At 36.5% G+C, this 26,576-nt stretch overlaps 1 protein-coding gene and 1 long non-coding RNA gene across 9 annotated transcripts; one reads left to right on the plus strand and one right to left on the minus strand.

Moving 5' to 3' along the window:
- Window positions 1-9,525, minus strand: LOC125646779 (uncharacterized). Its single transcript, XR_007359820.2, has 3 exons — window positions 9,422-9,525; window positions 8,986-9,035; window positions 1-248 (listed from the first exon to the last, which is right to left on the minus strand). It is a non-coding gene; the product is annotated as an uncharacterized LOC125646779 (long non-coding RNA).
- LOC125646778 (tektin-3-like) lies at window positions 5,695-18,802 on the plus strand. Of its 8 annotated transcripts, none has more exons than XM_048873304.2 (10): window positions 5,695-5,831; window positions 12,205-12,359; window positions 13,097-13,267; window positions 13,616-13,794; window positions 14,474-14,559; window positions 15,841-15,978; window positions 16,253-16,467; window positions 16,716-16,938; window positions 17,136-17,290; window positions 17,481-18,802. In XM_048873304.2, the coding sequence occupies exons 2-10, from the start codon at window positions 12,352-12,354 to the stop codon at window positions 17,710-17,712; spliced, it is 1,407 nt and encodes a 468-aa protein (XP_048729261.1). In that variant the 5' UTR covers window positions 5,695-5,831; window positions 12,205-12,351; the 3' UTR covers window positions 17,713-18,802. The 8 variants fall into 8 exon arrangements, with proteins under 8 accessions (XP_048729261.1, XP_055996775.1, XP_048729264.1 ...); XM_056140800.1 differs by lacking the exon at window positions 14,474-14,559 and adding an exon at window positions 14,019-14,104 and having other exon boundaries at window positions 5,716-5,831; XM_048873307.2 differs by lacking the exons at window positions 5,695-5,831; window positions 14,474-14,559 and adding exons at window positions 5,912-6,043; window positions 14,019-14,104.
- Window positions 18,803-26,576: the final 7,774 nt, after the last annotated feature.

A 26,576-nucleotide genomic window follows, 5' to 3' on the forward strand; every position in this document is an offset into this window, starting at 1 on the left:
TTTTGTCCGAGTACGTTTTATTTAACAAAAGAGAACATTTTTTCTTCTAAAAATCATAAACCGAGTGTTGCATAAGTCGGCATAAGTTTGGTTCCCATCGCCGTGTCTAACTTTTGTCTGTAAACTATTTCAATAAAATACAAAATTGTTCTGTAGAATTAATTGTATACTTTTAAAAATAAATTCCTTTGGAAATCTTCACATCATCTAGGATTTGTCACAATAGAACATTGGATGGAAAGATCCCCCTGCAAGAAAGGAAAGAGAGAGATTTTATGCATTTTAATGAAATGGTTTATAGACAATAGGGATAGTTATAATTTTTTGTTAATCATTTTTTGTTTATTTTATATCCGATTTCAAATGCAATTGTATGGAAGACATTTTATTTCAATATCTGTTTTTCAAGGTTGAATATCAAATGCTTGTCGTAAGAGGCGAATAAATGGGGCGGACCTTCGGATGAGATCGCAAAACCCGAGGTCCCGTGTCACAGCAGGTGTGGCACGATAAAGATCTCTCTCTGCTCAATGGACATTAGCGCTGAGCATAGGCCTAAATTTTGCAGCCCTTCACCAGCAGTGGTGACGTCTCCATATGAGTGAAATATTCTCGAGAGGGACGTTAAACAATATCCAATCAATCAATCAATCAAACGCATAGTGCACATAGGCGGATCCAGGAATTTATGAAGGGTGTGTGTGTGTGTCTAGCACTTTATCTTTTAGCTACTTTTCACAATCTCCATTTACACCTTTTGCTTGTGTACATAACATCTTAGGAGGTTCTTGAGACAGTTTATACATGGAAATGCTTTGTGTTATTTACTACTTGTTTCCAAAGTTCTAGTCATTGCTATCGCTATACTCAGATCTATTTTAAATAATAAAAAAAGCTGATTTATTAGTTAATCGCATACCCCCCCCCCCCAAGCTCCGCTGTAAATGGTGCAAAATCCTGCATTCTGAGCATTTCCTGGCACTTCTTTTTCACTTTTGAATTGTCTGCTTCTTAAACAAAACTTTTATGTTACATGTACATATACTTTTTGAGAATTCTTAAGTGATACTTGTATCTGACGAAAATATCGTAAATATATATCAGTGTTTCGTCTTATTCATCGTAGAATTAAGTGATATACTCGGGTTAATAAATTTGAATGATGCAATTACATTAAAATTTTTGGTCCGCAGAAGGGGGGAAGGGGGTTGTCTGGATCCCCCCTTGGTGCATTTCTCATTAAACTTCAACACAATTAAATTAGCTTCATAACAAACAATCACTAATATTGTCATCTTGCGATAAACATAATTTTGACCTGAGTTGGAAAGACTTTTAACCATTCAGATTTCACGTTTACGTAGTCGTGTAAGCGAATCTTGCAGATAACGTTAACCATGTTGTCACTGCCTCTTTAATAGAACATCTGGACACATTCCACAGACATTTTAAAAACATTTAAAAGTGTTGTTTGTAGTAAGTTCATGATCAACATGAATGTCACCTACTAAGCCTGGAACATGTGTGTCGCCATTAAGAAATCTAGTTTAAGAAAATTCAATGTAAAGTAATCCTTGACTTGGGAAAACGTTGGTATGGAAACTTAATTAGAAAATCCATTGTGCTTCGATTTCAATAGTATTTGCAGAACTCCTATTGATCATACAATGTACATATATGTAATACATGTTGCAAGGCTTTAACATGCCTCATTCGAAGCGCTGCACAAAATCGTTGCAAGTGACAGCTTTTATTCTTTCTATTTAAGCGTTCAAAGGGTCTCAAAGGAAAAAAAAACTCACCTAGCGTTTATGACAATCAATACAACTCATTTTGATTTTGAATGATGGTTCATTATTATTTAATAATGCTACCGTAGATATGAATAAAGCTTTTCCTGTGTAGGTAATACCTATTGGTATTTAGTATTTCCTTTAAACCGTACTCGTTCTGCTTATACTTTCGGAACATTTTCAGATTATACTTTCGGAACTTTTTCAGATTATATTTGCAAAATGTGGGAATACGTGCAGTAACATGTATAAATATATTTATTTGCCTCATTGGAAAATACTGTCTAAATTTTCCGGACGCTCTAAATTACCACTGAATGATAATCACTGTTAAAAACCTTAATTATACCCTATGATACTTGATTATTTTTGAGCTGTTGGGACGACAAAGTACTGTCATTGCTACGGTCCTGAAAGATATATACATGTACATGTAGTTCTGAAAGCTATATATACATGTACATGTAGTTCATTTGTGGCTCTTCACTGGAAACTGGTGACTTCTCTGTAGGGAAAATCTCAAAATACACCCAAACCCAACACGGTAGAGAAAGCACTGTACGCCGCTGATACATGTACATTTAAAATGACCTCGTGTACAGTCAATTAGATGTAAGTATTAAAACAGTTCTCGGTACGCCGAGCGATGAAATTTGAGCTGTGGGATGCCGACAGTACATTTGGCATCTCTCTCTCTCTCTCTGTAAAACAGAGAAAGTATATGTTCGTGCTGAGTATCACACCTGGTGTTGTAGCATAGTTTTCCCTGTCTAATATTTCCCCAAGGGAAGACAGGCCCAGGTTAGACTCCCCCTCCACGGAGAGGGGGAGGGGGGAGCGCCCCAGTACATGTATATTATTTCCCCAATGAACAAAGTCAGTATAGAGTTTCCCGCTGGGCGGAAAAAATCCGCCACGGAATAGAACCCCCCTTCCTTGTTTCCGGATTGTACATACGTTTAGTGCATTTAGTGTGCCATTCCTTAAGACAAATTATGATGTTTGTCATGAAAAAATTTCGTTTAAAGAAATACAAATTTCCTTAAAAAAAATTTAAATATGCCACCATATGTTCATATATAGGAAATATGTGTTGTATTCACATACAAACGATCAAGGCCAGCTGGACCCTAAACAATACTTTCTCCGTAATCCTATCATTAACCCGAATGCTATAAAGCACGGCGATATTTGCTAAGCAATGTTTTTGTGTTTGTTTGTTTGTTTTTTGTTGTTGTTTTTTTTGTTTATCATGAGCCACAATAAAGTTGAATGTTCCTGTTCTAGCAAAGTAACACTAAACCAAAAACGGGCATAATTCAATCGTTTCACTCCAGCTGTGAATAAAGAGCAAAAAGTCACTGTTCACTCAGACCAAAATGTTGGGACCGTCAGTGCATGCCGATAGCAATCTTTGATGGTTTGTTGTTGAGGAAGATGATTGAGTATCTATAAAACTTTTAAGTGGTTTCTGACAGTAAAAGTTGCGAGTTTTGTAGCAAACTGATAAGGAAATTGTCGACTAATGTTGCTTCCCGACATAGCACCAGAGCTAGTTGCATGGCATTGTAATCTCCTATTAATGGACAATAATACATGTAAAGGCATACCATTAATATTTGAAGAATTATAAAATGTCCCCGTCGTTTTTTCATACGAATGTCAGTGGCGGATTTAGAGGGGGGCACAGCCGGCACCCCCCCCCCCCCTAAACTTTTCAAATTTAAGGTAAATTGCGGTATCTTGTTTAGGAAAATGTACTAAACGATAAAAGAAGCACAATTTCTTCCACTCCCGGAGAAATAAACGACAAAATATTTTGATTTCTTGAATTACTTTATTGGGAGAACTTGATTTTTTCCAAAAAACCCTTAAAATTTGGGTCATTTTATTAATTTCACTTTATTAAAATGATAGAAAATAGTACAAATGGCTAAATAGGAGAAACATTTCAAGCCCCATAAAATCTGTAAAATACAGGAACTTCCGGGGGCTTCGCCCCCTGGATCCCCCACGAAGACTTCGCCCTGGACCCACTGCTTCATAAAGTGGCGCCCCCCGTAACCGCAATTCCTGGATCCGCCCCTGAATGTATCTCTACTTGAGATACAGAAATTTGCATTTCTTAAAACAGAGATACCTTTACATGTCAGAATACCTATATAGTAGTTAGGGCACTCGTTTTGCAAGCCGAATGTCAACCCTAAAACGTTTAACATAGACAGTGACTCTTTCTTCACCTAGGGCATTAGAAATGAAGTTATAGGTCTTTCAGATATGACCCTTTTTGCGGTTGGCGTTGACTCGGTAAGGAACCCTCACTGCTACGGCCGCTTAGGTCCTATTGACTCAGTAAGAAACCTTCACTGCTACGGCCGCTTAGGTCCTATTGACTCGGTAAGGAACCCTCACTGCTACGGCCGCTTAGGTCCTATTGACTCAGTAAGAAACCTTCACTGCTACGGCCGCTTAGGTCCTATTGACTCGGTAAGGAACCCTCACTGCTACGGCCGCTTAGGTCCTATTGACTCAGTAAGAAACCTTCACTGCTACGGCCGCTTAGGTCCTATTGACTCGGTAAGGAACCCTCACTGCTACGGCCGCTTAGGTCCTATTGACTCAGTAAGAAACCTTCACTGCTACGGCCGCTTAGGTCCTATTGACTCGGTAAGGAACCTTCACTGCTACGGCCGCTTAGGTCCTATTGACTCGGTAAGGAACCTTCACTGCTACGGCCGCTTAGGTCCTATTGACTCGGTAAGGAACCCTCACTGCTACGGCCGCTTAGGTCCTATTGACTCGGTAAGGAACCCTCACTGCTACGGCCGCTTAGGTCCTATTGACTCGGTAAGGAACCCTCACTGCTACGGCCGCTTAGGTCCTATTGACTCGGTAAGGAACCCTCACTGCTACGGCCGCTTAGGTCCTATTGACTCGGTAAGGAACCCTCACTGCTACGGCCGCTTAGGTCCTATTGACTCGGTAAGGAACCCTTACTGCTACGGCCGCTTAGGTCCTATTGACTCGGTAAGGAACCCTCACTGCTACAGCTGCTTAGGTCCTAATTTGTGGCACGTCACTTAACGCTGGTGACGTCTCTGTACGAGTGAAGAACTTCTTGAAATGGATGTAAAACAACCAACACATCAGGAAGAACGCTCTTGACACAAGCAATTACCTATCTTATTTTGATGAGAACCGACAAATCAATTCATAACTAAATTTTCTTTGAATTCACGGTGAATTGAGTTAGTATTGGATTTTTCAAATATGAATAATGCACGACTTTGCAAAAAATATTCACCTACATTATCAAAGGATATTTTCCCTTTACCTGTAGTATCCAGAAAAAGTAAATGAATATTTCATTTACGGGTGGGGTAATTTGACCTGAATTCGTAATATTTGTATACACGAAAGTCGCCATCAACTGATATGTTGCCGTAATACCCTAGAAAGTTGGGGTATTGATGTTTTCTGTCCATGTGAATTATGAATGAAAGGAATGGGGCTATATAAGTATAGGGTTTGGAAAAGTATGTGCATGCACTTCTTTCTATCCGAATCTCCAACTTTCACGGTAATTCAATGATTCGTTTGTACATGGGTAAGATAACAATGTTTGCAAATAAATAGTCTCTCTACTTTTTCTTTATCGAGAGCGTTTAAGTGTTTATTGATTTTTTCAGATAAAACTGCTGAATAAAACTACTCCTGTTAGAATGCCTCACTATATTCAAACCTAAAAATTCTCTCGGTAAACAGCGACAAAAATTAATTCTATTTTGCGTGTGAATGAATATATAAATGCTCGCACAACCCAATTCTGTTGAGTTAGAAATTAAACTATCAATCTAAACAAATACGGTCTCATATGTTCAATACACAGCTCAGATATATATTGAAATGTCAATGCAGAGTTTTAAAGAGACTTTAAACGAGGATTGAATAAAAGAAAACCTTTGAACCTTAACAGTTTGCTTGCCACTGACGACGAATTGTAATTCAAGTTTTCATACGATTATATCTGCCAGAAAGGTAAGATTTTTGTCACATATCTCATTATATTAATAAGTTTAATTAAACTATTCCTTTCTGCAAACATTCACTATGTGTTGCCCAAAGATTATATTTTAGTGACCGGATGTTACTTTGCATGCGCGAAATATATGTGTCTATGAAACGAGTACCCGTAGCAACGGGACGCCATGTCGTTAGAAACCAATTGATTGCGAAGACTGCAAGGGAAGGTAAGACGAGGTTTGTGTGTAGTATCTCTTTAACATATCGAATTTTACTTAATCAAATATCAATTATCCACTCTACAGTCTCCCCCTTAATTAGCTGGATTTCTGGTAAGATTTTAGAATTGGAAAATAACGAGTTATAAGAAAATTTTAATGATTGATATTTAAAGGGCTATTGACATCAAGTATCACTTATATGCTTATAGTTTAGAAGAAAACTGAAATTTAAATGACAATGAAAGGACATCTTATAATGGGAACATGTAATCTCGAATATTGATGGAATAATGTTATTGAATGGAATGAAGAGTTTTGGAGAGGGTCATTTTAACACCATTTTGTATTTTAACTATATTTTGTGTTGGCCGTCGCGAAATATCATCACACGGAAAATGCTGGTTATAAATTTACACTTAATGTTTGAACGAATGCTGCCCGTGTCGTGTATCTATATATTGTATTTTATTTCTTGTTAGTGCGAATAGCTGGCATCGTTCCTACTCCACATATTGCCTAGTAACAAGAGTAGACCACACTTTCCTAAAATTTGGAGATGCATGAAAATGCAGTTGAAAATGTTAAAATAAGCTTTGTAAGCAAATGAAATACCTGCACTAAATTTGTTTTTAAACGTATTTGTGGAAATATTTAGTTTAGTAACACCTTATCCAGTCATCAAACTGAGCTATTCCAATTACAAGAGGACACTTAAACCTATTTTAATCCAATTGTTTGATTGATCTCAAGGAGATAAGAGAAAAGGATTAGTTGACAAATACACCTCCAGCCACCTAACTGAATTCCAAATAGTAATCGCTCGGATGTGTCTTCTACGTTATAGATTGAAAACTTTAAACACATATAGCCCGAGTCTACATTGATACAATTAATCCACAGGCACAATCCATTCATGGCACAAGTTAAACGATTTTGACTGTGTATTGGACCTTCAATCGGCCAAATTTTGCCCTTATTCGTCAGTCTGTTTACCTCTATTGATTGTGGTTATTTACTGTGTTTAAATTCTTATATCATTAAAGTCCATTTGGGACAGAAGTGGTGTTGGGAAGCTAATAACTACATAAAAGGTTGAGAAAATAGACACTTTCGTGTAACAAAAACATAAATTTAATTCATATTGACAGATCGACGGAACTGGGGGGCACAGTACCGATTGAAGTCTTGACCATAAAAGTATGGTTTAGAAAAAATTGATAACGATTGACCCCAAGTCAAGCATGTACATGCAGTTAGTTTTGTAATAGAAAAATTTGGTCTGGCTGATGCTTTCGGGCACGCCATAATTTTCTCTCGCTTTGTGTCTTAGCTGCACAAGAGTCTAGAGTTGACTACAAGTGTCATCTTGTCATATGGTGGTAAAATCTTGTGTATAAAAACGTCAGATTTATAATCTTGAAGTATTTACTCAATAGAGTATTGTTGTGTGAGAAGATCTTGTGTAAGAATCCAATGTACTTTGTCACGATATTAAAAAAAATAAGTTTATACCTTCCACGTGTTTTATCTGTCTTACTTGGGGGTTAGCAATTCATTGAGAACCAAATGATGTCCCATCAGAAATTGATTGAAAGCAAGACAAGACCAAGATATGAGGTTACCACCGGTTTCCGGTAGTACAAACCACCGGAAATAATGCGTCACTATTGAGCTCTTGTTTACGAGACAAACCGCTCTTTTAGTGTCAAAATTCATAGCTACTCTATATTGACCCAAATCGGAATTCAATAGAAAGCTCATCACTCAGACTACCGGGTGCTGAGTTGGCAGTTTCTCGTATCTAATAATGTGGTTGTTTATTTTTGTTCTTTTTCTGTAATATTTAACCATCAAGTCCTCAGGCATGCCTAAGAGAAATGATAAATAACATCATTAAACGCAAGTTCCAGTCTCTTAACATCGACCCAAAACGATAATTAAGTTTATAGAGCACTCCAATCTTTGAGTTTTGTCAACAATTAACCCTCCAAAAGGATATACAGCCGTTATCTTTGCCTTGGCTCTTTAAAGCTTCCAATGACTCTTAATAGACACATTTTGTGTAACCCGGAGAAGATAAATGCTTGTAAGTTTTATCTTGTCATCTGAAAAAACCGGACTGCTACGGTTGACTAACGGTTCTAGGTTTTCCTCCATTGAATTGCCACGTCACTGTGTCTGTATCGGTTTTTATCGAACAGACTTTGCAGGCATTACCTATATCTTTTGTTAACTTAGAACTGGTCTATGACAAGACATTGGATACCTGTTGTTCTTTTGTTCTATACGCCATTTATAGCTTTAAAGTTATGCTTCATCGTCTATACTGTTTCGTGTTACTTGTGTCCTGAGAGGGTGGTGAAGACACTAAACGGCATTCAAGTTCTGTTATTTCTTCTTTAAGACATAACGTATTTTTTTTCATTGGATCCGCAATACGCACACCATTTATTCTGTTTTAATTTGCATTGAAATTACAAAGGGTTCTAAAATATTTTTCCTTTCACGTCCATGTACATCCAAAACATTCTTCAACATCAAGTTTCTATATGGGAACTTCAGCGATTAAACATTTCTGTTGCGTGATTTCAATGTGTATTACGATTATTATATTTATTTGGAGAAAAGGGCAATCTTCCCTCTTTGTAAAGAGTCCCCACTCCGTGTTAAATTTATCAACGTTTCGTGAGTACTTATTGGACATAAATTCCGTGAAGCCTTTTTTAAGGTTGTTTGGAAAACAGCAATTGTTCAGATCCTCATTAATATTATATAGACGTACAGAATATGACATTAAAATTTAAACGTTTATTCTTTTCTATCCGGAAATGCTCGTGGTCGATTTAGCCTCTGTTTAATCTTGCAAGTTCAAAGCATGACACTTTTGCTCCTATCACATACGTTCTGAATACAAATTACGTGATCTGGTTCCAAAAAGGATAACTTACATTACCTGCTTCTTTTCGATCACGACAAGCACTCTCTTCTACCAGTATACCTTTAAAAAAAAATTCAATCCGAAATGCACATATAAAATACTAGTATACCATGTTAAGATTAAGATGCTACAAGTAAAACAAGATGTATAGAGTTAAATTACATGCATTGCGCATTGCCAAAGATATAAAATCAATTATAGAAACACGTGATTATATTTCAACCAATGGTATCAATTACGGTATTCTTTTAAGAATATTTAAAGATATTGTTTACCACAGACAATGTATCTGATTGCGATAAGTGTTAAAAAATGTCGCGTGTACTTTTTAGTTGACAAGCAGAACATATCACTGTTATTTTTCTGATAAGTATGGAATAGAATGAAATCTGACACCCCTAGAAAATATAACCCGCTTTGTTTCATTCTGCCACTGAATTAATTACCTCCTGGAAGTAAAACGTACCCGCGTTTTACTTGCATTTTCACGTCCGTTTCCAAGCGACAACGATAAGGTAGTTAAGACGCGGGGCATTAGTAGTGGAGATCTGGACGGCTGATTTTAATATCGGAACAATAAGATTAATATAAAGATTAAAATTTTCTACACGTAAATGAAAAATACTATGCGTTTAAATCCTAATGCAAGGACTTGTTTTACATCAATACGCATTTTTAATCCTTTAATGCACCAAACTGTTGTCAAAGTGCAGCGGAATTTGTCTCTCAGTCGTCTAGCTGCACCTAGTTACCTTAAACAACGTAATAGTATATATTTTCTGCTGAAGTTCATCCTATTGTAAACGTAGGTGAGTGAAATAAGACTGACAGTCTCTGATTTATATGTGCCATATTAAAACGTGTGTGTGACACCGGTGATCCACTTCTTTAGATTACATAGAACGTAAGTAGAGAACTAAATATTGTTGGAACTTAATATTCCGGGATATTTTAAACATGCATGGTCGATATTGCATTGTTTTTTGAGAAATAATTGAAAGTAATATCATCTCTGTTTAGTCTGATTTAGAAAAAAAAAAAAAATTTCATCATCCGATATCTACATTGATATGAATTAACAAAAGAAAACTTTTACTTGATGTTCTGTTTTGTGCATCCAATAATTCCGCTAATGATAGTCTTCATATTTCAATTTACTTTACCAAATGGAGCATGAAGAAACGCTAGCCTATTGTAATTGGATATATTCATATTCATTAGTTGTAATGGAGCTAGACTGGTGTTATTAAAGGACACACTTTAGGCTGCCAACTGACTGACATCAAGAAATTTACTTAAATTGAAGGCCCTCTTTATGATCAAGACATTTCAATGATGATGAAGGGGCCCTTCAATTGAATTCTTAATTGTACATTTGCACACACGCGTGGACTGTTTACCGTCTTCAGGAGACGACCATCTGCAAGTTTTGTCGAGTGGGCAAAAAAAAAAAAGAAGAAAAAAAAGAAAAGAAAGTTCTCTAAGTGCTTACCCGGGATAATCTGAGTTGTACATGGATTATTTGGATTAAGTAAAGTCTGGGTCTAATCTAAATCGTGTGGCACCTTGCAGATCTTGTGTCATTTATGGGTTTCAATTCCATTTTCCCTTCGCAGCAATATTTTACACAGTACAAATATAATTAGCAAACAGTTTTACCCGAAAAAGACGACAAGTGGGAAATTGATCCATTTACCCAAAGATTTAATTCTGTGTAAGGCTATCTCTGCCGAATGTTTTTCAGTAATATGTTTGAAATAATTCTCTTGGTTGAAGATTTTCTGGCAATATCTAGGATTGTCGTACAATGATTGGTGTAATGTGATGGCATGAAACCATTTACATCCTATCGAAAGAAAGTGACACAAATAAGATATATATATATTCCCAAAATGGTACTTAATCGTGTCTGTGTTAAAAGGGTTACTTCCGTCAATGCACTGTTACAAACTTGTACACTACTAATTTAACCTTGACAAATACAAGAGAACTCTCTTATAGTATCAACCTTTTTTTAAAATTTCATTTTACATGTTCGTATCTCAGCTGTTTTGAAGATTTGATAAATTGAAAGCTTTAGGGATTCAATATAGTTTGCAGATGGATCATGTATTAATTTACTCGTCGTATTGTGCCAGAACACGCTTCACCCCAACTCTCTCTCTTTCTGTAAGTTTACGACATTTTTGTTTTATGAGTTTGGCCGACATTTCGCCTTCAGAGCTATCCTATATTGTATTGATTGTCCCGCAGTAATACACCATATCTGTGTTTACAGACATCGATGATTACTTAGTATGAATATTTCATCAGAAATACGGGTACTACAAAACAACCCTTCCAACACCTAATGTTAGCAACCAGGTGACGTTTCCTTGCCACTAATGTTCCTTTCACGCTGTACTAGGTTTTATACAAGGTGTATAATTTTCAGGGTTTTAGGGAAATATTTCTACTTGATAACTAACACATGCTCTAATGCGTTTAAAATGTCATCAAGAATGTTTATGATTGTTTTTGATATATGAAAATATAACGGGGGGATAAAACTCTCCTGTAAATAATATTTTGGACACCCCACACGCTGTATGAACTAATTCACTTGGTACAATGGATGAATTCTCGGAAGTCCTTTTCATCACAACATGAAATATTTACATTATATTCATTGGTATAAAAGCAGTTTTTCACCTTCTATGTGGGTATTAAAGATGACATCAATAAACCTCAATTAAAATTTAAACATAATAAACTTGAACGATATTTAAATCCCATAATAGTAATAGCCCAGACTTCTTTAGGGGATTAGCAGTTCTTTCCAAGTTAAGTTAGTCTTATCCTGTAAAGTTTTATTTTATATCTTTATCCCAGATGTCTCCGCTTTTTCATTTTATTCCCCTACATCATTTTCTCTGTTTCAGGAAGTATCATGTTGAAAAAGTTGTCCATGACTTTTGCTTTTGCAAATTGTGTTGTGTATTTCCAAAAGATCGATAAATGCTTTTCCTTTCAAAGGGCAGGTGCATAGTTAACGGATTATAAGCAGGTCAAAAGGTTGTACATGCATGTCTGTAGTTCTCTCATTCGGATTACTCGTAACTAGGGACGCTATCAAAGATCTTGCTAGCGGTGACTTCACGGTTGGAAAAAACAACATCTACCAATTCACTTGATTTATAATTAATGACATGACAAAGTTATACACGAATGAAATTCCTTTCTCTTTCAGAATCCGTGCTCCAGAGAAAAACACGTGACAGGTTGCTAGGTGTATTTCTATGACAACGCCTGAAATCAAATTCAGCATACTGTAAAATTGTTCATCGAGAACTCTGCCGTTTTTTCTTTTCAGTAAGACTTTGGATAACATACAAACATGAGCAGGTAAGTTCTCAACTCTTTTCTTATCTTATCTTGAATCGAAGCCAGGTTGAATAGGGAAATCACGTTCTAAAGATACAAAACATAGGTAACCGTAAATTAACATTTTTCACAATTTTTCTTAACATTTTTAATTCTATTCTTCTTATCAAACGATGAACTTTCACTCAGAAAAAAACCCAACCCATTTTGTTGACATAGACTGTTGTCGGATCACAACCCATGAATTTTATTTTTGTTATTTGTAGACTTCTTTCAATCTTTGATTTCTCATGTAACTCGCTTATCTTTAATTTTGATAATTATGATATGCAGTATATCCAGAATTCTTTTTTCACGATCGAAATTATAAATAATTATCTGCGAGTAAAATAAGGTCATCGGTCAAGTATTATGAATAACTACCAGTTTTAAAAATTGATGACAGTATTTCATTCTGATAATAAAAGATATTTAATATACAAATCTTCGGTGTCAGTCCCAGTAAATGGTATACAGTTGCGTGTACTGTGTTGTACTCTTCAGTACAAGGATTTATCGAAATAAACTTATCCTCAGTGGTATTTACTTGTAAGATCTGGTATTTCCATACGATACCTTTTCATCCTACCAAGCGAATACAAATAAATTGTCATATTCGATTATACTGCAAGAACTTTAAAAAAATATATAACAATTTAAATTGTCATTGTTGAAGAACAGAATGTCAGAATACGAATGGTAAATCTTGTTTTATTTAGACTGGGATATAACGATTACAACATCATGCGTTCACGAAGTGCTACGCCCCTTACCCCGGAAATGTCCAAGATTCTTCCCTATGTCACTGACAAAACCATTTCCCGCCATCTGGGATACGCTGGGAGATCCTTGGACATGGGCCACGCTAAAGCTTATTATAACCCTGCCAGGTAAGATTACGAGTCGTGTCTTCTCTTTGGTACCACGTGCTAAAACCTACAATGGAGAAGAATAGCGAAGTTTATCCAGTTTTGATCAAAGCTAATGTCTCAATTTGAACATAAAGCAAACGTTAAAGCAACTGGCCAATGAGCTAAAGAGCAACCAAAAGATCACAATCGATGTACTAAAATACTACTTTGATCTTTTCCGTTTTGATTTTATTATTGATTGTTGAAGATTAAAAATTGATTTCATTCCTTGAATTTATACAGATTTCATGCTGTGATTGACTGTCATACTATGCCATGTATTGAGATATTGTTGAAACGCTATTCCTTCTCATTTTCCTTGACTAGAAATGCTGTGTACTCGCGTTACTCCACCAACGACTGGGGGATGTCTAACAGCATGAACTTCTCTCTGTCTGACAAGGAGAGATCTTTTGCTGAGAGACTGAGGGCTGATGCCTGGCGAGCCGTAAAGGAGACCGATTCCCGGACCCGCAACAGGCAGAACGACATCACCAAGAAACTGGGTAAGAATTCAAAGCTTCTTATATTTCTATCAATTTTATCTCTAACAATTGAAAAATTATGAAATAACCATAATTTCTTAAACATAAAACAAGAGCTTTAGCAAATCAATATATTCTATTATTACATAACTGATAATGATTATACTTTTGACAGTTTCAGTTGCAAAGACCGAATATTTCATATTTGCTTTTTCTATTTCTTTTCTGAATATGAAATTGTTTAGGCGATCGTGTCAGCGACATAGCGTTTTGGAAAAGTGAATTAAACTCTGAAATTAGTGTCGTGGATACGGAGAGTCATAATTTAGAGGTATCAGTGTAGACGGGTCTACGGTTGCATGATGGGTAGCCCGTTCTTCTTTCCTTGAACTGCTGCTTCCTCCAACATGGTGGATATGTAGAAAAATGGTCAAAAGTTGTAAAAATTGAATTTTGACTTCTCTTACAAATTGGCATATAAGATGCAAGAGATACATATTTAACTTTTGCAACTAGAGACCTGCTCTATTCATCATAAATATTTCAAAGTGCATGGAAAGTGCCTTAATCAATAATTATGGATGAACTGTTTTTAAGGATTGATTTTATTTTCAAAGACACTTTCTTCCATCTGAAATATTTATGATAAGTGACTGTATTAGATCATCCACCATGTTTTACATCCATTTTATTTCATCAGGGGAACGAGTATATGACATTGCATTCTGGAAAAGTGAACTTAACAACGAAGTTAATGCCATGGCCACAGAAATTGAAAACTTGAAGGTAACCGGAAATCAGTTAAAATCTCACAAAAAGGTCAACTTAAACGAAACAAATCCCTATTATTACTGCCATGGCAAAACAGTACACCATCAATTTCTTGTATCTTTGTAGAGTTAGACCACACATCTATATAATCATATTATTCCTACTAGATATCTTAGAAAAGTTTGAAATAGGGGTGAAGTCAGATAGCTTTTTTTCTTCTTCATATTCTATTCTTTCTTTTAAACGTCATGCTATCTGAGTTCACATAGGAAACCATATCTTTTCGCGGCTATATTCTAAAATGACAAAGAGTCTAGGGTGGTAGATATAACGCCCCTAATACCGTGGGTTCTTTGGGTAGTTTAACCAGGGAGCAGTCTAGTAGTTGCTGTTCACTAAACAATACGATAATATGTATGTGTGGCTTTGTTACAATATTCAATGATCATAACCAATAATACTTAACCAACAAATTTATACATGCAGTTGTATTTATAGTGCTTTTACTAACTTCTATTTCCCCATGCATTTTTGTTTTATGAAATGCTTATCAAATGCGATAAAGGAAAGTGTTATCAGTAATTTGCAGTAAATATCAGTATAATGTGTGTGGGGCTAAGATTTCAGTAACATGTGCGTGGGGTCAAACTATCAATAACATGTGTTGGGGTCATATTTTCGTGGTTTGAGGAAAAGTGCATGTTCCTATGTTTTTATTTCGTCAGTGAAGAATTTTTAATCCTAATGCTTATTTTCCCTTTTTATGTTCGTGGCAAATTTGAATTCGTTGCTATTTGCATTCCCCAAAAGTATGACCCCAACAAAACATAGTGATATTACAGATTTTTTTGTAAACTTGTGTAGTTGGAGGGGTGTGTTTCCCCCTAAGAATTGTAATAAGTCGATGAAGTAAAGGTTACTATAGACATAAACCTTCAGAATACAAAAGTAAACGTGATAAAGTAAACTGGGAGGTTTTGAATAGGGTTGCTACTATCAAAGGGTGTAACCTATCGAATGATTTATTACAATTCTTCAGCAAACATATTAGTGATATGGTGTACAAAAATGTACTAGCACTTTAGAGTTCTTTTATATTGTATAACCTTTATCAAATTTTCACCATCAAAGAATTAAACGTCTTTGGTAACATTTCCTTTTAAAATTTATCTTTTAATTTATTCAATATCTTTTCATGTAATGAAGTCTTTAATTCGGTGAATGAGTTTTTTTTTTTAATATTATGTTTTAAATACGAAGTTCAAGTAAGTACATCACAATATTTTTTGAAATCAGGAGTACCGCCGTACCTTGGAGAAAGCTCTTGGAGACACTGCCAACCCTCTCCACATTGCCGAGGAATGTTTGATGCATCGTGAAAAGCGTCAGGGAATCGACCTTGTCCACGATGACGTTGAACGCACACTCATCAGGGTAGGTTAATGAAGCCATGAAAGGTCAAGGTCGATAGGTTAATGAAGCCATGAGAGGTCAAGGTCGATAGGTTAATGAAGCCATGAGAGGTCAAGGTAGATTTTAGATGCATTTGAAGTTCGAGAGTATACGTAAACTTTCCTAGAATAATTTTGCACACTATCTAGTCCATTCTTTTGTAAGAGAGATAACTCTAAGTAACGTAGTTACATATCTTTTTCAAAAGTTATACATATATGGACAGTTTAGTCTAATAAGTGACTTGTACTCACAGGAAGTCGATATCATCAAGAAATGTCAGGCCAAGATGAAAAAGGTGTTGGACAAGGCTTACGTTCAACTGAAGATGAACCGTGCCGCCCAGCACGCCATGGAGATTGATGCCAAGGACAAACACCACGCCCAAGGCTTGGACGATCGTATGCAGCAGCTCCGTAACACTTCCAGTGGAATTGGTTATTATCCTGGAATCGAGAGCATCGACAACACGTAGGTTTATCCTGTTACAGCAGATTCAGTTCAGGCTTAAAATGGTTTATGTTGATATTGGAGTTAAAGCTTTTTCCTGTACAGTGTACACTTAAAAGTAAATGTACATAAACATGTAGAGATATATGTACATGCAGTTTCATGTCATTCATCATACCTAATACCATGTTAAAAGCTTTCAGAGTATATACTTCTCAGGCGGGTTTGTATTTTAAGAGTACTGGATCTTCTGTCTTCTGTATTTGCAGAATTACAATTCCTGATTCTTGGGTGAGATACACTCAGGAGAACATCGCCAGGTCCCAGAAAGAACGTGCTGCTTCTGAACGTCTGAGAGGTGAAATCGACAGCACACTGCGCGCATGTGCCAACGAGATGTGGAACCAGTTCAACGGTGTTAACAATGCCTTCAACACCAGGGTCAGGGAGACAACTGATGCAAGGAACAAGCTCCAGGCTCATCTGCAGAGAGTAAGACAGTTTTTCATTAAAACAAAGATAAAACATAGAATTATTTAGCAAAATGCCAAACTATCACTCTATATTGTTATTTGTGAGAAACTTACAGATATTTAATCAGACTTAAGACACCATTCACAAAAAGATTTTAACAACTTTTTAATGAATATTTGAATATAATGACTAACTTTTAATGTCGTGTTACACAGACTATGCAGGAGATCTTCGATATGGAGAAGAACATCGAGTTGTTGCGTAAGGCAATCCAGGACAAGGAAATGCCAATGAAGGTAGCCCAGACTCGTCTAGACGAGCGAACCAGACGTATCAACGTGGAGCTATGCAATGATCCAGTCATGAAATCGTATGTTGATTTCCCACTCTTTTAACAAAAATTATTACCAAGAAAAAAACATTTCTCATCAATTTGATATTGATGCATTTTAGTAATAATTCAATTGAAATAAAAATGCTTTACAACAACTTTAGAACACAAATGGTATTAAAATGATAAATGAGAATGAGCCAGTAAACTTTACATCGTCTTTTTACAGACTCCAGAGAGAGGTGAACGAGATCAGAGAATCAGTGAGGATTCTCAAGGAGAGGCTAAAGGCTTCTGAGCTCAGTTTAGCTCGCTTGATGAAGACAAAGGCTACGCTGGAACACGACATTGGAGTCAAGGATAACACAGTTAAAATCGATACTTCTTATTGCATGGGCATGCGCAAAGGTTTCCCTATGGACCCTAAAATAGGTCCAGTTTTTCAAATGCCAACATGCTAGGTAACATTTAAGTATTTAGGAACAATTTATATCAGCGTTATTGGACACCGACTAAACTTTCCCAATGAAACCATTTCTATGAGGTATACACGTTGTTATGAATCATGTATGATCAATTTCATATGAATGTTATTTTCTTATATAGACGGTCGGAAATTTGGGATGTGTTCCTTTTGTTTCGAATACCATTGATCAACGTTAAACCTTACCTATCATGAAAATGCCTTATATACATCTTGATTTGAAGTGATTTTCTTCGTTTGCTGTCTGAGAATGATAAGAAAGGAACATGATATCCTAAATTTTCATATACACAAAACTACACTCTTTTTGTTAACTGGCGATATGTTAGAAGTGTACCATTACTTTTCTTTCCAATATTCATTGTCGCAAATACAATTTGCATTTGTTGTTTTTAATATAAATTTTATGTGCTAATCGTTTTACATGTGATATCAGTATGTTTGCTACTTGAAGTAATTTGTTAGCTAAATAGTTATAGTTTTAATGTTATTACTTTACACTTCTCAAGATTTAAATGAAAGGTATTCGTTATCTGGCTTTGACTATCTGGTTTGTTTCAGCTTCGTTTTGAATAATGAAGACTGTATAATGTCCAGTTGGGGAAATTTTCTTGTGCTGTTGTTGTTTTTATCAAATATATATTCAGGTTAATCAAAGAATCGTTACACTTGTAATGTATATTTGTAAAATGAAATGTATTATGTTACTTTTATTTATTACCGATTTTATATTATACCACATAATTATATATAATTTATTGTATGTTTCTTGGGGAAAAGGATATACTAATTTCAAACATATGGATATTGACTTTTTCAAACGCCGAACCCGAACAAATTACGTCTGAATCACATAAACATTTATTTATTTAAACCATATCAGTATTAAGGTGTTCTGCAGAGTATCAATATTGCTCAAGGAGATTAATATTCAGAGCCCCTTGCCATCAGTGACTGTGATAGGTGCGGTTGATTGTTAATTCTTGTATATAGACCGTGGTAGCGCACACAGAATGTCATGCTTATGTTGTTTGCACAAATAAAAAAACTCTTTATAAAAAATTAAATACCTTTCTTGTTTTGTTTACATTCGGATCAGATGAGTGAAAACAATGTTTGCCTAATTGGTGAATTGAAGTGCTATAAATAACAAACTGCGAAATTCGAAATCAGCCTGTAGTTCGAAGTTGTCATTTAGAGAGTCACTGGGTGACCTATTGCGATTCGTAGTAGTCATTTAGAGAGTCACTGGGTGACCTATTACGATTCGTAGTAGTCATTTAGAGAGGCACTGGGTGACCTATTACGATTCGTAGTTGTCATTTAGAGAGTCACTGGGTGACCTATTGCGATTCGTAGTAGTCATTTAGAGAGCCACTGGGTGACCTATTGCCATTCATAGTTGTCATTTAGAGAGTCACTGGGTGACTTATTGCCATTCGTAGTTGTCATTTAGAGAGTCACTGGATGACCTATTGCCATTCGTAGTTGTCATTTAGAGAGTTACTGGGTGACCTATTGCCATTCGTAGTTGTCATTTAGAGAGCCACTGGGTGACCTATTGCGATTCGTAGTTGTCATTTAGAGAGCCACTGGGTGACCTATTGCGATTCGTAGTGGTCATTTAGAGAGTCACTGGGTGACCTATTGCCATTCGTAGTGGTCATTTAGAGAGTCACTGGGTGACCTATTGCGATTCGTAGTTGTCATTTAGAGAGCCACTGGGTGACCTATTGCCATTCATAGTGGTAATTTAGAGAGTCACTGGGTGACCTATTGCGATTCGTAGTTGTCATTTAGAGAGCCACTGGGTGACCTATTGCGATTCGTAGTGGTCATTTAGAGAGTCACTGAGTGACCTATTGCCATTCGTAGTTGTCATTTAGAGAGTCACTGGGTGACCTATTGCGATTCGTAGTTGTCATTTAGAGAGCCACTGGGTGACCTATTGCCATTTATAGTTGTCATTTAGAGAGTCACTGGGTGACCTATTGCCATTCGTAGTTGTCATTTAGAGAGTCACTGGGTGACATATTACCATTCATAGTTGTCATTTAGAGAGCCACTGGGTGACCTATTGCCATTCGTAATTATCATTTAGAGAGTCACTGGGTGACCTATTGCCATTCGTAGTTGTCATTTAGAGAGCCACTGGGTGACCTATTGCCATTCGTAGTTGTCATTTAGAGAGTCACTGGGTGACCTATTGCCATTCGTAGTTGTCATTTAGAGAGTCACTGGGTGACCTATTGCCATTCGTAGTTGTCATTTAGAGAACCACTGGGTGACCAATTGCCATTCGTAGTTGTCATTTAGAGAACCACTGGGTGACCTATTGCCATTCGTAGTTGTCATTTAGAGAGCCACTGGGTGACCTACTGCGATTTGTAGTGGTCATTTAGAGAGCCACTGGGTGACCTATTGCGATTCGTAGTGGTCATTTAGAGAGCCACTGGGTGACCTATTGCCATTCGTAGTTGTCCAGTGTCGTCCGGTAACATTTGAACATAATCAACTTCTTCTCTGTAACGACAATTTTCATGAAATTTGGTATGGAACATTTATGGGATAAGAGAAACTAAAATTGTGAATTTCATGATCACCGAAGACCCGAGGCATTGAGAGTGGGGTCAACTTTTAAAAATTATGCAATCTTTAAAGATCTTTACTCAGGGACATCTCGCAGACAAACTGTGTATTGTCTTTATGAGCGATGTACTTCTACCAAAATTGTGAAATTCATTGCGCCTGGGTCAGGGGATTCATCTTAATTTGGTTACAGTTGCATAATACACATTAGAGCTCATTTCTTTCAATATTACTTCATCTGTCTACTTCAACAGGAAGGTTATGGTTTTAGTTTTAAATTTAACAAAGATTTTTCGTAATTTTCCTGGTAAAAAAGTCAAATATTCCTCACAATCAAAGTTTGTTTAAATAGTTTGTAAATCACTCACTTTGAAGACTTACAATGTACATCGTGCCATTTTTGCAAAACTAGATCTCACAGCCTTTGATTAACAGGTGTCTTAATCTCCTCGTGGCACTGCAATACATGTATGCGTGATCTATACTTATACCAAATGCTTGAGAGGTCATATTTGTCAAAAATACTTTTCAAAAATGAAAGCCCTGGATTTATTATTATATCTTTGTCAAGAATGTTACGTACATTTGTGCTTGTAAATAATCTTACTCTGTTTTAGCTCACCTGAGCCGAAGGCTCAAGTGAGCTTTTCTGATTAAAATCTGTCCGTTGTCTGTCGTCGTGGTAAACTAAAACTTTTCACATTTTCATCTTCTTCTCTAGAACCACTGGGTCAATTTCAACCAAACTTGGCACAACGTATCCTTGGGTGAGGGGCTTTCAAGTTTGTTCAAATGAAGGACCATGCCCCCTTCAAAGGGGAGATAATTACAAAAATGCAAAATTTGGGGAAGGTAATTTCAAAACCTTCTTCTTAAGAACCACTGGTCCAGAAGAACTGAGATTTACATGAATGCTTCCTGACATAATGCAGATTCACGTTTGTTCAAATCATGACCCCCGGGGGTAGAATGGGGCCACAATTGGGGATCGAAGTTTTACATAGAAATATATAAAGAAAATATTTAAAAATCTTCTCAAGAACCAATAAGCCAGAACAGCTGAAATTTACATGAAAGCTTTCTGACATAGTGTAGATTCAAGTCTGTTCAAATCATGGTACCCAGGGGTAGGTTGGGGCCACAATAGGGGATCAAAGTTTTACATAGAAATATATAGGGAAAATCTTTAAAAATCTTTTCAAGAACCACTGAGCCAGAAGAGCTAAGATTTACATGAAAGCTTCCTGACATATGCAGATTCAGGTTTGTTCAAAACATGCCCCCCATGGGTAGGTTGAGTTCACAATAGGGACTAAGGTTTTACATGCAAATATATATGGAAAGTCTTCAGATATGGGCCAAGGTGACTCAGGTGAGCGATGTGGCACATCGGCCTCTTGTTTTATGATTGCTGTTGATACATTGTTAGTTTTGCCCAATAAGAGATCATTCTAATAAAAATTGCTATATTAAAAGGATATCACCCAGTATCCCTGTAAACCATATGATTTAGCGTGCTTACATTTTAGATCAAGTTTGTGTTTTAAAAAATATGAATGAAACGTTCAGCATTATCAATATTTCCATGACCCCACATCCAACATGCACACAGTAAATCAGGCAGCACTATTTTATCGAATAAATATGATTAATAATCAAACGGTAATTCCAACATCCTAAATGACTGTTTCCACATATAAAACATTTTTGTTTTACGAATATTCACAATGTTTCCATAGTTCAAATAGCTATTAAATATCTATATTAATTAAACATCTATATCCATTGCACACTCTGCTAAAACAACTGAGTCATCTGCATAGAACAAAAGAAACATCTTCATTTTGCAAAACGGAGTCTCCTTCAATACCCTCAATAATTGTAATTAACATCTTTTAAATAACCTTGGCAAACACCAACTTTGTGGTTAAATATTTTGATGATGTACCATTACCACATATCTTTGATTTTATATCTTTCTACATATTTTGTCGATATGCAAAGCATTTACCAATAACAGATTCCACTTTTCAGAGGTTTGCACCAGATTCCATCTCTCAAAACAGTATGAAAACCTGTGTAGAATATACAAATTCACAAAATAATTTTTTTTATTGCTATTGATAATGACAAATCAACCACTCTTCTGGAATGAAACCAGTATCAAATATGATGTTAAACAATATTTCATATAATGGTAGAAAAGTATACATTGTTGTTTTGATGTGTTCGTTCAAAATATTGTCACAACTAACCAGCTGCTTTGTTTTTGTTTTTAAACTTATTGATCTATTAGACAATTTCATCTCTTGTGATTGGAAAATCCAATTCTTCATTCATATAATTGAATTGTATAATCATATTTTCATTTAGTGACTTGAAAAAATTATATAACACATCAATATCCATCGAACATTTATTTGACTTATTAGGATTACTAAGAATGTTTCAATATTTTTTGTCTTTAATAGTGCGTAAGTTCTTGAGTCCACTCAATAAATCCATTCTATGAAAGGTGAGGATAACGAAAAGTGATCAATCTCATAACTCTTATAAGCAATACAAAATAGAAAGTTGGGCAAACACGGACCCCTAGACACACCAGAGGTGGGATCAGGTGCCTAGGAGGAGTAAGCATCCCCTGTCGACCGGTCACACCCGCCGTGAGCCCTATATCATGACCAGGTAAACGGAGTCATCCGTAGTCAAAATCAGTGTGCCAAAAACGACATAATAATCGGTATGAAACACGTCAGACAGCATATGACCCAATGATAGATTGTATTGTCGAACTAGATCGTTATAACGACCATAGAATTTGCGAAATGCTGACTTCAATCGAGACTGTTGAAACCCCTGTACCATCAACTTGTTTGTCAGTAGCTTACCTCGATTTAAAAACTGACCATACGCAGAACAAGCTCTTGCGTATCGAATCAGTTGGGAGATATAAACACCATATGCAGGTGGTAATGGAATATTGCTACATAAATATGGAAATTTGACGGAGAAGCTGAAATCTTCCTGTTTGTTATACAGTTGAGTTGTCAGTTTGCCGTTTATATCTACTTTCAATAAAATATCTAAGTATGAAACAGAAGTGGACGACTCTGTGGTGTCTATATTTCTTCATTGATTCATCCATAACTGAACTGTCTTATAATTCTAACTTACCAACTTTTAAAAAAAACGTTTTGTTTTCGGTAGTTATATCACAGTTGTCCATACGCTTCGCTAAGTGAAATTTCTTTCTTGCTGTTTTATATTTTGAATTAAACAACTGGGTTTTTTTCTTGGAATATTTATGAAGGTTGTGAAATTTATGACCCCTGACACTGCAGGAAGCCGCAGGCATATAGTGGAAATACAGTACACGAAGTTCTAAAATATTCCTCTACTCTTGGACGATGAAGAAATTAATAGGGAGAGCTAAAGACAATTTATTTTCATTTATATAAAATAATTAACGCCTTGGGTTCGTCCCATCACATTAATATTTGACCCAAGATCACAGTCCATTAAACTAGAGATCGGCTTTTTTTAATGAAAAACAAATGTCTCCCCAGATCACCAAATTGCTCCAAATGAAACCTCCTCCTCTTAATGTACTGTATGGTACGGAGGAGAAAGCATCAGCAGGAACAGAGACAATATGAACTCCCATAACCACACAGGAGAAATGTTCACAAACTATTTTACACCCTCCATCCCTCAGATTCACTATAACTTTAAGGAAAAGAATTGGATCCTCCTGTCCCTACAATATGCACATCTGCAAATGGCATTGAAGTATTGTACAAAGTTTCAAATTTATCGGATAAGCTATATAGGAGGAGAAATGTTCACAAGCTATTTCATTTACATCCTCCACCCCTCTTAGATCCACTATAACTTAGAGGAAAATAATTGGATCATCCTGTCCCTACAATATGCACATCTACGCATTATACAAAGTTACAAGTCTATCGGATAATCCATATAGGACGAGAAGCGTTTACAAGATTTTGTGACAGATAGACGGACGGAAAGTACAAAACAATGTGTCTCTCCTGAAAGAAGTAAAGTGAACTAAGAAAGACAACCACTAGAATCAGACCATTAAATAGTTTGAAGTGAACTAAGAAAGACAACCACTAGTTCCATAGTCATTGGGTTCACATTAATCAGTCCATTAAATAGTTTGAAGTGAACTAAGAAAGACAACCACTAGAATCAGTCCATTAAATAGTTTGAAGTGAACTCAGAAAGACAACCACTAGTTTCATAGTCATTGGGTTCACATTAATCAGTCCATTAAATAGTTTGAAGTGAACTAAGAAAGACAACCACTAGAATCAGTCCATTAAATAGTTTGAAGTGAACTCAGAAAGACAACCACTAGTTCCATAGCATAGACTTTTACAGCCTTATTGGTCCCGTCATATTTGATACAGGAACCAGCCAGAATGCCGCTGAAAATGAACAATGTCATGGACCGTGAGTCATACATGTATAAACAGAACATAGTGCGTGTTCATGCATCATACGACGATAAATAACGTATATTATGCAAATGCAATCCTTATATGTATTGAAAAGTATATATGCTAAAAAATTAGGAGACCAAACATGCTTTTTTTAATTTTTCAAAATATAAAATGGCACCTTTTACGATATATATCATGTCAATAACATCGACAGGTCCAAGTTGGTCAGTTGGAACGTTTGTTTTGTGACCGGAAGTCGTGGTCAGTTGGAGCGTTTGTTTTGTGACCGGAAGTCGTGGTCAGTTGGAGCGTTTGTTTTGTGTCTGGAAGTTGGTCAGTTGGAGCGTTTGTTTTGTGACTGGAAGTTGCTCAGTTGGAGCGTTTGTTTTGTGACCGGAAGTCGTGGTCAGTTGGAGCGTTTGTTTTGTGTCTGGAAGTTGGTCAGTTGGAGCGTTTGTTTTGTGACTGGAAGTTGCTCAGTTGGAGCGTTTGTTTTGTGACCGGAAGTCGTGGTCAGTTGGAACGTTTGTTTTGTGACTGGAAGTTGGTCAGTTGGAGCGTTTGTTTTGTGACTGGAAGTTGGTCAGTCGGCGCGTTTGTTTTGTGACCGTAAGTCGTGGTCAGTTGGACCGTTTGTTTTGTGACTGAAAGTTGGTCAGTTGGAGCGTTTGTTTTTGTGACCGGAAGTCGTGGTCAGTTGGAACGTTTGTTTTGTAACTGGAAATTGATCAGTTGGAGCGTTTGTTTTGTGACCGGAAGTCGTGGTCAGTGGGAGCGTTTGTTTTGTAACTGGAAATTCATCAGTTGGAGCGTTTGTTTTGTGACCGGAAGTCGTGGTCAGTTGGAGCGTTTGTTTTGTGACAGGAAGTCGTGGTCAGTGGGAGCGTTTGTTTTGTAACTGGAAATTCATCAGTTGGAGCGTTTGTTTTGTGACCGGAAGTCGTGGTCAGTTGGAGCGGTTGTTTTGTGACAGGAAGTCGTGGTCAGTGGGAGCGTTTGTTTTGTGACCGGAAGTTGATCAGTTGGAGCGTTTGTTTTGTGACCAGAAGTTGGTCAATTGGAGCGTTTGTTTTGTGACTGGAAGTTGTAGGTTTAAACCCAGGTTGTACTTTGGCTGCGTCCGACCTAAGACGTAAAATATCTAGATTGTGTCCGCTCTTTAACCGAACGCTCGTCATTTAGGCGCGAGAGTCATGGATCTTTCAAATGAAACCTTAAAAATGAATTTTTCCATGTTGCAGCAAGTGTTGGCGTGATAAAGAAGCATCACTGTTGCGGCCCTGAGAGCCACGTGTGACACTTTACCCACAACTAGTGATGTTCAATAAACACTACAGAATAGCAGTTACTGTACTGTACTGTGTCAAACGATGGATAGATTTAGATATACATGTACATTTATACGTATCCGGCCATGCATGTTGAACGCTTCTTAATTTCGTCTGGCAATTGCCATGTTCCAAAAACTGCGGAACGAAAATGAAGGTTTACTGGTCTTAAAACTGATACCCATTTTCAAATATGACATCATAAACATTTAACTTTTTAGGGGGAGAAATCAATTTTTCAAGGAATTTTGCAAATAGCACCCTTGAGTATCACACATCGACCAAAACTACATGTATGTAAATACGATGTATATATGCAACACTGACATATTATAATTAACACGTCTAAATATGGTTGAGGTCGACGCATATTTTTGACGTTGTGCATATCAAATTCATGATATTTTGCTACATGAACAGTGAAGGGTACATGCACAGGAACTAAGCCCGTTTTGAGC

This window comes from Ostrea edulis, chromosome 6 (assembly GCF_947568905.1).
Source record: "Ostrea edulis chromosome 6, xbOstEdul1.1, whole genome shotgun sequence".
Taxonomy (NCBI): domain Eukaryota; kingdom Metazoa; phylum Mollusca; class Bivalvia; order Ostreida; family Ostreidae; genus Ostrea; species Ostrea edulis.

Coding starts and splice junctions, on each gene's coding strand:
- LOC125646778 (XM_048873304.2), top strand. Junction 13,268..13,615: donor GCTTATTATAACCCTGCCAG/GTAAGATTACGA, acceptor TTCCTTGACTAG/AAATGCTGTGTACTCGCGTT. Junction 14,560..15,840: donor CAGAAATTGAAAACTTGAAG/GTAACCGGAAAT, acceptor TTTTGAAATCAG/GAGTACCGCCGTACCTTGGA.